Below are 11,792 nucleotides of genomic sequence, written 5' to 3'. Positions count from 1 at the left end.
TATATATATATATATATAGATATATATATGTATATGTATATATATGTATGTTTATGTCTAAAAAAAACATGTATTATGAGAAACACAACGCATTTTCCCAATGTGATGGTTTAAGTATGAGTTGTAGGTTTTAAAGTAGGTAGCTGACATTTGTAGTTAGTCCTGGCTGATTGATTCCCGTAAATAAATGTCATAGTGATTCATTGAAGCAAAACCAGAAAAGAAATAAAAGTAAAAGCATTTAAATACATAATTATCATCAATCTGAATTTTTTTGCTCATTTCCTTTATTCATTATCCTAAACAAAAGCAGTCATTGATATTACATCAACACCAAGACTGGTAGTTAAGGCTTAGAGGACAATGGTGATGACAGTGAGGCCATCCTTGGAGGAGAAGGAAAAGAGCGTTAACCTTGGAAAAGTTTTTCGTCACCGCGCTGGAATATCCGTTCTTTTTGATTGATTCCACATTGTTTTCAAATCTCTCATTCCAAACTTCTGTCTTTCTAATAACTTTCCTTTATTCATGTTGTGTCCTTTAAAACAAAAACAGCAAATGTGCAGGGAACCACTGATGTCAGTAAGCACCTTAAGTTCAGTCCCAGGTCCTGCTTCGACCGGTCGGATGAGCTGGGCTGGGAGAGTTGGCGGTTATGGGACAGTGAGAAGAAAAGAAGGGATGGAAATGTGAGGAGGGAAAGAGGGGAAAAGGGAGGAAGAATGAGGTGTGAAGGAAATCCCCTTTCAGTGCTGGATCCTGCGGATGGACTGGATCTGGGGAGTCTGGGCGTGGGAACCAAAGTCACGATAACATTTGTACTCTCCTCCGTGGCAGTCGCACTCCATGATGTACTGATAGCCACGGTATCCAGGGTACTGATAGCACACAAAGCTGCAAGAAAACACCAAGACATTGCATGAAGGATCATACTGAGTATATTTATTTTTATGTTGTAATGTCTACAGTCACAATGCTGCATGTTAATGTTAAGACATGCTTTAGCAGCAGCTGTTTATTGATTGTTTATTCTGCAGATACAGAGTAATTATATTATAAAAATACCATACAGTATTTTATTTATTTTCTTAAATCTGTCACTTATTCTGTTATTTTTACACACTTTTTTAAGGTCCACATTTGTGTGACAACTTCTGCTATAATCTTTTTGCTGCTGCTCTAACAACACAATTTCTCCTTTTTGGGACAATAAAGGGATTTCCTATTCTAATTTCAGAAAACATCTCTCTTTTACAGCACGCTATCCTTTTAGGGCAGCCTATTATAGAAAGGTTTACTATATTCTAACATGTTTAAGTTAACTTAAAAACATTTTAAAGTCAGATTAGAAGTGCAGTCACGTCTTATCTGTAAATTAATGGGTTCAGTCAATGATTCATCTCTTCTGAATAGCAGTGTTTGTAATATTGAGAAGAATTATTCACTTTGAAAGAGCCACTGTGCTGAATGATGTTTGTCTCTGTCCGTTAGAAGTATGTTGTGTGTATTGTTGCTTCTATTTCTGTTTTTATAAGTAACAACAATGTCACATAATATTTCAGTGATGTTATCAATGAGTCATGCTGTAGCAGTTGTGCATGTGTGTGAAATAAACTGCATATGAAAGATACTGGACATCAGGAAGAAGAACTCACGCTCCACAGTGGACCTGCATAGATCCAACCTCATTGTTGATCCAGCCCATGCCCTGCAGGGAGGGGTAGTCATCACACAGCTCAAACTGGCGACCCATCATGTTCTCAAACTCAAAGATGGTCATGCGGGACTCCTTGTGGTTCTACAAGTGACAGAGACAAAGCTATAGTTGGCCCCGGGGGAATCTTAAAGTTTTCTAAAAGAATCTCTTGTTGAACCTACAGCACAGCAGATTGGCCTGAGGGAAAGCATCCTCTCAATGCGATAGGAGTTGCTGCCACTGTAGGCCTCGAAGCGAGGATAATCACCCTTCTCCAGGACAAACTGTTGGCCACAGAAGCTGGAATGCTCGTAGCCCACCCAGCTATGAGACAAAGACAGAGTATATGATCGTCCCACCCTTTACAGCTATAAATAAAAAAACAACAACCAAAGGTGTCAATGGATACGCACACGCCACACTCCACCTTCAGGGATCGGATATTTTCCATCCCATACTCCATAATGTTCTGGCAGCTAGCGGTGAACTCCATGCGACTGCCTTGAAAGTACTCCTGATCATAGACGGTGACCTGAGGAGAGCAAACAGATGCAGAGGTCAGGATGTAGCGACTGAAACCGCTGTTCACATGCATAACATGGAGCTCACCTTCCAAGGGCCCATGGGCATAGGATTTGTCAGAGCCATTATGTCCGTTTCTTCAGCTGAACCTGTCAGGAAAAGACATCAAGAGTCAGGATGTTCATGATGTAAGAGACTCACAGTTCTGCTCTTACAAATCTCTGCACTGACGTCGCTAACATGAGCAGTAATTCACTTTTCCAGTGACTTTTTGCATTTTTTCATCTTTTTTTAACCTCTTGATTCAAGGGAGAACTATTTTTTTTAGTACATAGCCACACCATATATAACTCCAACAGCTACATCTCTGAATTTCTAGTTTTAAAGTTTCATTGAATGCACGGGATGTCCACAGATATATAAATGTTTTGCATTGTTAACTTTTTTAGCTACCTTGAACCTACCCAAACTGATGAGCTGTGTGGTGCAGGGATCCACTGAACAGTCTGCAGCAACAGCGCATATGGGGGTATAAATACACCCACGGGTTACAGGGGCCGGGGGCAAGGCACGCCTGGCCTCCAGTCAGCATTTTGCTTTGTTTTGTTGTGAGGGCCACCGAGGGGTTAATGCACAGGGACACTTTGATTCATTCAAACACAAAGAGTATGCAAGGCTACACCGCGTTACGCAGTAAATCTATGCATTAGGTGCAAAGGTGAAAAAAAAAAAAAAAAGACAGAAGGCAGGTTTAAACAATGAGTTATATGATCGGATTAATCGGAGTGGAAAGTAAATTAGCAGCTTTTGAATTCAGGATTAATATGTTAAAAACTTCTCACCAATGATCAGCCACCTGTTATTAATGAGATCTAAAAGGATATATTAGCAAATCTGGCCTGTAGTATTTCTAATATACTTGAATCCTTTAACAATACATATTAACCATGGAAGTCGCTGAGTAAATTAAATACAATTATTAATTTGCAATATATGCATTTCCATTTTATTCTAACCACAAACTTTTATGTATTTTATTGGTTTTGCATGTGATACTGTATTCACCTACACATAGCAGAGTATATGCTGGTGAAGATTCTCAGTCATACAGGTCACAGTCATTCCAAAAATAATAATAAAATAAAAAACAATCCACTGGATTTTGTTTCCACTGGACTTGAGTTCGAGGTTTTATACAGTAGCCTATCAAAACAAAAACAAGGTTTTGATGGGCTACTGTATAAAATCTTGAACTCAAAGCTATTCCTGACATTTTGAATTAAAAAAAGCTTCCTGGATGGGAAATGAAATGTCATCAAGCTTGGAAACAAAGTCCACTGGATTATTTTTCTTTTTTGGAATAGTATAAGTACCCTGTAGTATAAGTATAAGTAACCTTTATTTATTGTAGTATGAGTATAAGTAACCTGAGTTTTACAATGCGGTCCAAAAAGAATCAAAAGAGTGTTAGATAATGTTTTATTCAGTCCAGATCACCTTAAATAAAATCATTTTTAATCATCGGTTGCCTTTAATATAAATTAATTCTACCTGTGTATGTGTCCAGCTGTTCTATAACGTCTTTAGAAGTTTGTAAGAGTTCACAAAAGAACACACATTGTCATGAAGACCAAGAAATACAGTACTTTTGCCAGCAAGAAGATTGGTTCTAAAGTTTATCTGAGGCTTTGAACATTTTACTGACCACTGTTAAATCCATCAAAGGAAATGGAAAGAGTGTGGCATAACCTGCCAAGTCATAGCAGTCCAACTAAACTGAGGCATTCAAGAGGCCTTGAGACACACTGGGGGAGATGATCGGCTCAGATGGGTGACTTTGTAGAGCGGACAACCATTAGTTGTGCAGCTGTTAATATACAGAAGAGTGTCATTGTTAAAAAATAAAATGTAGGTGAGGAATTTGGGAAAAAATGCTCTGTTCTGATTTGACCAGATTGGAACTTTTGGACCTAAATGTGCAGTGGAAAACAACAATCCACACCAAACACACATTCTCCACCCTCTCCATGGTGAAGCACAGTGGTGGCAGCACAAAGCTGTGGGAGTGTTTTTCTTCAGCAGGTATATCAGACCTGATAACATGGATGTAGATAAATACAAGACAACCCTGAAAAAAAAGCAGCTAAAGGCTGTATAGAACAGGAGACTAGGGAGGATGTTCACCATCCAGGTAGACAACCATGAACATACAGCCGTATAATAAAATGGTTTGGCCAAAAAAAAAAAAAAAATCCCTGTGCTAAAATGATCCAGTAAATGTCCAGATTGAAATTTTACCCCCAAAAGATTGCAGGTGTAATTGAAGCAAATATCAGGAAAGCATAGCTAAAGCAAGGCAGAATAAAATGCTTGAAAGGCTTTTGAAAAGTATCATTTTCCTTTGACTGTAATGTATTTTGTATAATGTATTGTGTTGCTAAATGCAATGTAATATTTAAGAACTGCATATAGAAAAATCAAAGGATTTGTTTTCTTTTTCTTTGTGCACCCTAACTTTTAGGAAGGGTTTATCTACAGAATGAGAAGTTAATCAAACATCAAGTGGTTAGTTCATCTTTTTCTGTTTATTTCGTTTTTCCTCTTACTCTTTACTTTTGATTTTAGATTTTTTTTTGTAAATTATAGAAATATTTGTCATGGGAGGCCGAAGTCTGTTGTTTTTTTTTTTAAATAAATAAAGTTGCCATTTGATGAGTGCAAGATATGACATTCTGTGGTACATTGGGAGCAGTGAACAGCTAACTGGCAATAACACGATGAGTAAGATAGTAATAAGAATTTTTAAATCATTGCTAAAGCAGATTGTCTTAATGAAGTTGATGTGGAAAAAACAAATTGTCATAATTGTCCAGATTAAAGTAAAAGCTCATAGTGATGCAGTCTTCACTTCAAAATATAAAGCTGATGGTCAAATGTCCAGTAAATTATATTTCTGTCTTTTAATTAGGTTACGCCTTTTTTTAAGTGTTAAATTGTGACATCCCTTCTATTCCTACTGATATACGTAACTGGAGGCTGATAAATGGTGACGTTTTTTGTAAATTAGTCTGATATGGATGTAATTTCTTTGTATTTCAAGATTAATGATAATGTTTTCTTGCTATGTAGTAGGTAATTGTCAGTAAAGTTAAACAGTGGCAGTGGCATTACGCCTCTGGCAGCTCTTTGGCAGGCAGTCCATCAAAAAAAGCTGGCAGTAGGTCACACCCACTTTTTCTATTCATCTCATTAACTCAGGCAAAACATATGCACCACAAACTTCTGCTTTTCAACATATTTATTCCTAAATTAACATCAAAGTGTCGACACACCAGTGTGAGCAGAATAAGCAAATATAGGCGTACAACAGAGGGTTCACTCCTCTTATTACCTCTCTTAGCTGCACTGAACAACAAACATTTAGGAATGGCTTCCTGAGGTCAGCACATTGTCCAGACTCCCCGTCTCTGCTGGTGTGTGTAAATATATATCTGTTGATGTGCAGGTCAGAGAAAGCATCTAAAAGGATAAACAGGGAGTGAGAGGAGTGCATGTGCTCTTACAGTAATTGTCAAAATGAAAGCTTTGTTTGTGAAATCAAAGTGAATTTATTCAGGTTAAAGTGCGAGGGACATGGGTGCAAATATGTGTGTGTGTTTGAATGGGTGTGGGGGGGGCCTGTTGTGTCTGTGTTTCTGCTGACGAAAGCAGCAACTCAGACGTGACAATGGGACGAGCAGACTCAGCAGGCCCACGTGAAGAGCCCACAGTCACCACATAGCCAAACTGACCAAAATACTAAAATCCCTCACCTCTTTATCACAAAAACTTCGGGACCCCGTTTGAATCGGGAGCAGATAAAGTAAAATATTTTGCTCACATAATTAACAGCTCTGCAAAAAAAAGTGTGCTATTTAGAATTAAGAGAGTATTTTATTTATATTTTTAGGAGGTTCAAGATGAATGATCTGCAGGTGGCATCAGTCAACCATGAAGCTGATGAGGCTTTCAGGGACGCACTAAATCACAACTAAATTAAGCCCCATGCATAATAAGCCCCACATATTAACCATTCAATCTGTTAACATGTTTAGTGTTATAAAATAAAAATATCCAGAGGAAGACGAAAGATGAAATACAGAACTGCTTAGTTCTATGTCTTATAGTTTTTTGTTGAACTAAATACATGTATTTTTGCTGTTGCAAGCAACAAACAAAAGAATAATTTTACAGAATTGTATCTGATTTTATCAAATGTCAAAGTTCTTAGGTAAATATCACTTTCAAGACATAATCTTTTTTTATTTCTTTATTTCTTAAGCTTGTTCTATTTTCCCATGAAAATCGTCCTGTTGTCCTCCACAGTGGACATGCAATAAAATTAAAATTAAAATTAAAAATATATTTAAAAAAATTTAACTTGTAATGTGTTTTTTTAGGTCTAAATACATGGGAAATCACACAAAAAAAGAAATTGTAAAACATTTTTTTTCTTCGGTTCTCAGGAGGATATGTTTGTATATATCTCCAGTAAAATGACTTCAGTGAAGGATTTTACAGATAATACGTTCTCCCTGTTAGGTGGAACATTTTCACCCATTTTTTAATGATTACATAAAGAAGGGCCAGACTCCTTACATGTTCAATACTACGACCGCTTAAAATGTTTCAATTTACAGTCGATTTGGCACAACTAATATATTTACACATGCTGCCAAAGCAGAGCTGGGTTGTGTGACTGAGGTCTCCAGAGGCAGGCCTAACATGAATGATCCTGGTGACACAGAAACACAAAGACAGGGTTCAAAACCCAAACAATAATTTCTGCTCCTCTCTTTTATTGAGTGGAATTAAATAATCTGAGCATTTCTTCAACCAAAAAGAAGTTATTTTGGATCTAAAATCTTCTAATGATCCGATTATATTCAAATGGTTATCTAATTAGATGATTTGTGAAAAGCATTTGAGTGCTTGGTAGTGAAAACCCAGGACAGACCACCAGGACAGGGGTACACAGAGTGTATAGCAAACGAAATTTCGAAATTTCAAGAATTTTGAAATGTTGCATAATGCTAACTCTCTGTTAGTTATTTTCATCTTGGTTTTAATAAAGGAAAACAACCGACTGACTGAAAACTGGTCCCTGGTAAAAAAAAAAAAAAAAACAGAGTTGATTTTATTTTTACATGGCAAACTGTTAAAATGAACACAAGCCAGCAGTGTATCATCTAATTGGTCATTCCTTTAAATAATATGGTTTTGTTCTTCAGGTTTCACTTTTTAGAAAAGAATTCTAGTTACAGTTTTTCTCTGTCACTGTTTTTCTCAAATCACTATTAACATTTGCACATTAAATTCAATCTCAAATAAATGAATAATTTGTTTACTTAATGGTATTAGTTTCTCATTATTTCAGATAAATTGTTGTGGACATGCATCAAATGCTTTCATACAGCTTTCTATTGTGTTATTACATCATCATTACATTACATTATGTCTTGAAGTATATGACTGATTTACTGTGTTTTATATTACAGTTTTTTCTCGATTACTTTGGCTCATGTACTGAAACCTGCTTCTAGTCTATTATTTTCTTAGAACTTATTAACGTTAATATTTTCTGTTTGGAAATCACTTTTCATCATTTTAAGCTGTCAGATTTTGGGCAGTAAACACATTTACTGTCTCTGTTTATTCATTTGTGTAAAATATGAACCCCAAAATGCTCACAGCACTAAATCAGTGAGTACTGAAGGAACCTTTAGCTGCTGTGTGATATGAGTGAGGATGCACATTTATTCACCTGATCAGAATTTGGTCCTTTTGATGAAGAAAGATGATTTTGGGAGATGATGAGTTTTGATAACGGAAAAACATTTTGCCAAAGAAAGCCTTTTGTTTTTAGAACCTGAACCTGTTCTGAGTTTCTTTGTGACCCGTTTTGCAAATGACATTTCTGAATGGAAAAATATGTCTTAGCAATTCCAAAAAAACAAAAAAAAGAAACAAAACAAAACTGTGATTTTATATATCCACTGCAGTATTGTTTACAGCTGAGAACAGCTCTTCCCTTTTACTGATTTTGTTTGTTCGCATAAGTTTATGTTTGTTTGTTTGTTCTTTTGCAAAATGATGTAAAGCAATTTGAATTGCAAAGAGCATATGAAGTAAAACTGTAGAAACTGACATTTTCAGTGTCTTGTACTCAGGCACCTGCTAAATCAATAATGTGTATGTTTACTGTGCCTTTTGGAGCATTTTCATATAGTGTCACAAAGATCTGATTTCTTTGCTTTGGAAAATATTCAAAGAGTAAAGTGTCATAATGAAAACATACTACATACTATCTTATTTCATAATGTCAGGGCTCTTCATCTGATCATGCATGCATGGTGATGAGCTCCTATGGGATGCCATTTGCAAAGTTAAGCAGTCAAAAATTAGGAGCAATATTTATGGTTATTTAGCTTGTTTCACTATGTGATTTATTTATTTTTACAAATATTACTTGTTAAATAAATATTTAGTTTGGAGCTAAATATATATTTTTTAAAACTAAATATTAAATTTGCAAACTAAATATTCAGCTCCAAACCAAATTATTATTTAACAAAGTAAGATTTAAATAAATGAATGAACGACTTAATATTAATAAATAACCCCCTTATTTCTGTCTTGAAACACGCTAAATAACCATAAATATTGCTCCTAATTTTTGACTGCTTATCTTTACAAATGACACCCCATGAGTTCCAAGTTGTTAAACTTCCTCTAGTTCCTCCATCAGACTCAATCCTGGAGTCTAAAAAACTGAAAATAATGCTGAAAAATCTTAAATGTGACATTATATCTGTGTGGGATATACAAACCATGGTGGTGCTTGACCTTTGGCTCACTGATTCACCGTGCCGCCAACTTTTCACCAAACAATAGTTCGGACAGGAAACCTTGTCAGTGTTAGGATTCCAGTCTGTGTGGTCTGTGTTTTTGTTTGTTTGTCTTCCTTCCTTCACCAGGTGGCACCTGGTTCTGATTCTCCTCCTCACACACCTGCAAGTCGTTACCTCGTTAACGGAGTGTTCTTAAGCTGCTAACTGCCACTACCTCGACGCCAGAGTGTTTGCCAGTTTTGGGTACTCTAGCCAAGCTGAGTTTTGCTGAGTCAAACTGAGTTTTTGTCAACCTGAGTCTTAACATTGTTTTTGTCTTTGCCTCTCGGCAGGAAGTCATCCTGCAAACTGGATTTTTCGGACCTTCTCTCCCTGGAAGAATCAACTGAGCTTCAAACTGAGCTGAGGAAACAAACCGGAGGTTTGGATCCACGTTTCCCCGAGAAAACGTTTGAGCTTCACACTGAGCAAGGGATTCATCTGCACAACAGTGTGTTCACGTACCGCAGGAAATCTGAGTGGCAGTCAATCTTTCTCTGTTCATCTACAAGCAAATGCTTTCTGGGTAACCCTGTCCACCCTCCTCTGTATGAGACAAACACCGGAACAAATTCCTCACCTGCTGGAGTCTAAGAGTCAACCTAATCTCTGGAAACGTGAGTCCGCCAACCTTTTCTCCTCTTCAAGTTCGAGAATCAATTCTCCCACTAAACCTGAACTAACCGCAGTGTCTTCCCCTCACCTTTCAGTTCCTGTTGAGCAGTGTTCAGAGCAACACTGGAACCTCTACAAAACTTCTCAATAAACCTGTTAAACTTTCTCCCTTGTCTCTCTGGACTGGTTTATCTGCATATGGGTCCGAGCTCTTGATAAAATCATGACAGTCGGGGTTAGATGAGTTTAGGTGCAACTTTAGGTTGGAGGTTTTCAGAAGATTTAACTAATAGAACGTGGCAAAATGTGGAATTTTTCTAGCACAGTAAATGTTACTGAGTAACAATAAGTGGTCTGCAGTTATGTGGAACATTTTTCTCACATTATTTTCTACATTCTGGTGATTTTTAGAGAATTTAAGTAAAGCAGAATGGGCCCGACTAAAATACTTGCATCTTAAATATACTTTAAACTAAGAATTTCACAACATTGTTCATTAATTATTCTCTGCAGTTCAAGTAAATTAAGCAATGGGGAACCAATAAGCTACTGTATTGCTGGATTACTCACAATGATACAGGAACCAGTGCAATCGAAACCTATGCAAACTGCACTGTGTATGAATATTTGGAAATAGGCTAAGGATTAAAAGGCTTCATTCATTATGTTATTACTTTTTCTTACAATTGACAAAATGGTTAAACAATTCAGGTTTTTCTAGGAGGCTGTAGATTTTATAAAAACTCACCATGACAGGAGACAGCACTTCTGTTTGAGTTTTGGAAGGTGTGGTGGAAATTAAGTTTTTAAACATATTCAATGGACCAAAATAAAGATAAATGGATATGACCAGTAGTAATAAAAGAAGAACCTCCCTGTGGTTTCTCCTCTATGAATCCAGGATAACTGAGCTGTTCTGCACATCCTCTTTGGATGTGGTTGGTCTTTTCTTGGTTGGCTGATCTTTAGAAAAATAAAATGCAGTGGTTCTTTTTCTATTTGAGCGTTTGAGAGGCAAACCTGGAAGCTTTAAGAATTAAAATATTTATGTTGGTTTAATTACTCCTAAATTCCAACGAGAGATTATTAAACTATAGTTTTTAGTGTGAGAAATTAGTAATATGAAGTGAGAGTGTGAAGACACAGAGATGGGTGAGTCTCACTCCCAATGGGTGAGAGTTGACAGCCCTGGATTCATAAAACCTGTCAATATTCTCCCTCGAATATCATTCACATTTATGACAGATTTTAATCTATTTTTATTAATAGCAGATTGCACTTCTTTTCAGAGAGTGATGTAGATTCAAAACTTTAAATAAACCCTATTATTTCATGTAGATTTTGTTGTTTGTTTTACCAAGAACACTGCACTGGAAAAAAATCTAGATAAGTCATTTTTTCTTAAAATAAGTACATTTGTCCTTGAATTAAGGAGGTAAAAGAGACATTTTGCCAATGGAGCAAAAATAATTTACACTTAAAAAAAGAAAACACAATTGCATTGTCTTATTTCCAGTGCATTTTATCTAATTGTCTTATTTTAAGAGTAAATCTACTCATTCGATTGGCAAACTTTCTCATTTACTGACTCAAATTAAGGATAAATACACTTAGTTTAAGAATTTTTTTCTTATTTCTACATCATTTTTCCAGTGTGGAAAAAGTATAACCTTGCTCAAACAAAAAAAAAAAAAATGATGTCCAGATATCACATCTAAAATATTTGACTTCACAGAATCTGAATTTAATCACTTGTTATGACCTGATTATGTTGATGTAAACAATAATACTGCACTTGACACAACTTAAAATCTTTGCCCTGTTTCAAATGATTTTCTGAAAATTTCAGTTGATGAACCAAACTAATATATTGACATTGGACCAACCTATATACTTACTTTTAACTAAACTAGAATTGATGTTTTTGTATAAAAAACTGTTAATTTAAATACAACCAAATTAGATTGTTTTCACATATGAGAATTTAGACAAGCCAATTAACCTAACAATCATGTTTTTGGATTGTGGGA

At 36.0% G+C, this 11,792-nt stretch overlaps 1 protein-coding gene across 1 annotated transcript; it reads right to left on the bottom strand.

Annotated features, from left to right (window-relative positions):
* Positions 1-278: 278 nt before the first annotated feature.
* Positions 279-2,717, bottom strand: LOC107084191 (beta-crystallin A3-like). The gene is made up of 6 exons (XM_015373902.1): positions 2,683-2,717; positions 2,306-2,367; positions 2,110-2,228; positions 1,879-2,020; positions 1,656-1,798; positions 279-894 (listed from the first exon to the last, which is right to left on the bottom strand). The coding sequence occupies exons 2-6, from the start codon at positions 2,342-2,344 to the stop codon at positions 747-749; spliced, it is 591 nt and encodes a 196-aa protein (XP_015229388.1). The 5' UTR covers positions 2,345-2,367; positions 2,683-2,717; the 3' UTR covers positions 279-746.
* Between the last annotated feature and the right edge of the window lie 9,075 nt (positions 2,718-11,792).

Source organism: Cyprinodon variegatus, unplaced genomic scaffold, assembly GCF_000732505.1.
Source record: "Cyprinodon variegatus isolate N-32 unplaced genomic scaffold, C_variegatus-1.0 Scaffold94, whole genome shotgun sequence".
Classification (NCBI taxonomy): domain Eukaryota; kingdom Metazoa; phylum Chordata; class Actinopteri; order Cyprinodontiformes; family Cyprinodontidae; genus Cyprinodon; species Cyprinodon variegatus.
The sequence above is the reverse complement of the archived record's forward strand: the minus strand, read 5'-3'. Positions and strand labels throughout refer to the sequence as shown.

Excerpts from the sequence above, each read along its gene's own strand:
- LOC107084191 (XM_015373902.1), bottom strand. The coding sequence starts at position 2,344 with ATGGCTCTGACAAATCCTATGCCCATGGGCCCTTGGAAG. Across the intron at positions 2,229-2,305 it reads TGCCCATGGGCCCTTGGAAG|GTCACCGTCTATGATCAGGA; the intron begins GTGAGCTCCATG and ends TGCTCTCCTCAG. Across the intron at positions 895-1,655 it reads ATGCAGGTCCACTGTGGAGC|CTTTGTGTGCTATCAGTACC; the intron begins GTGAGTTCTTCT and ends GTTTTCTTGCAG.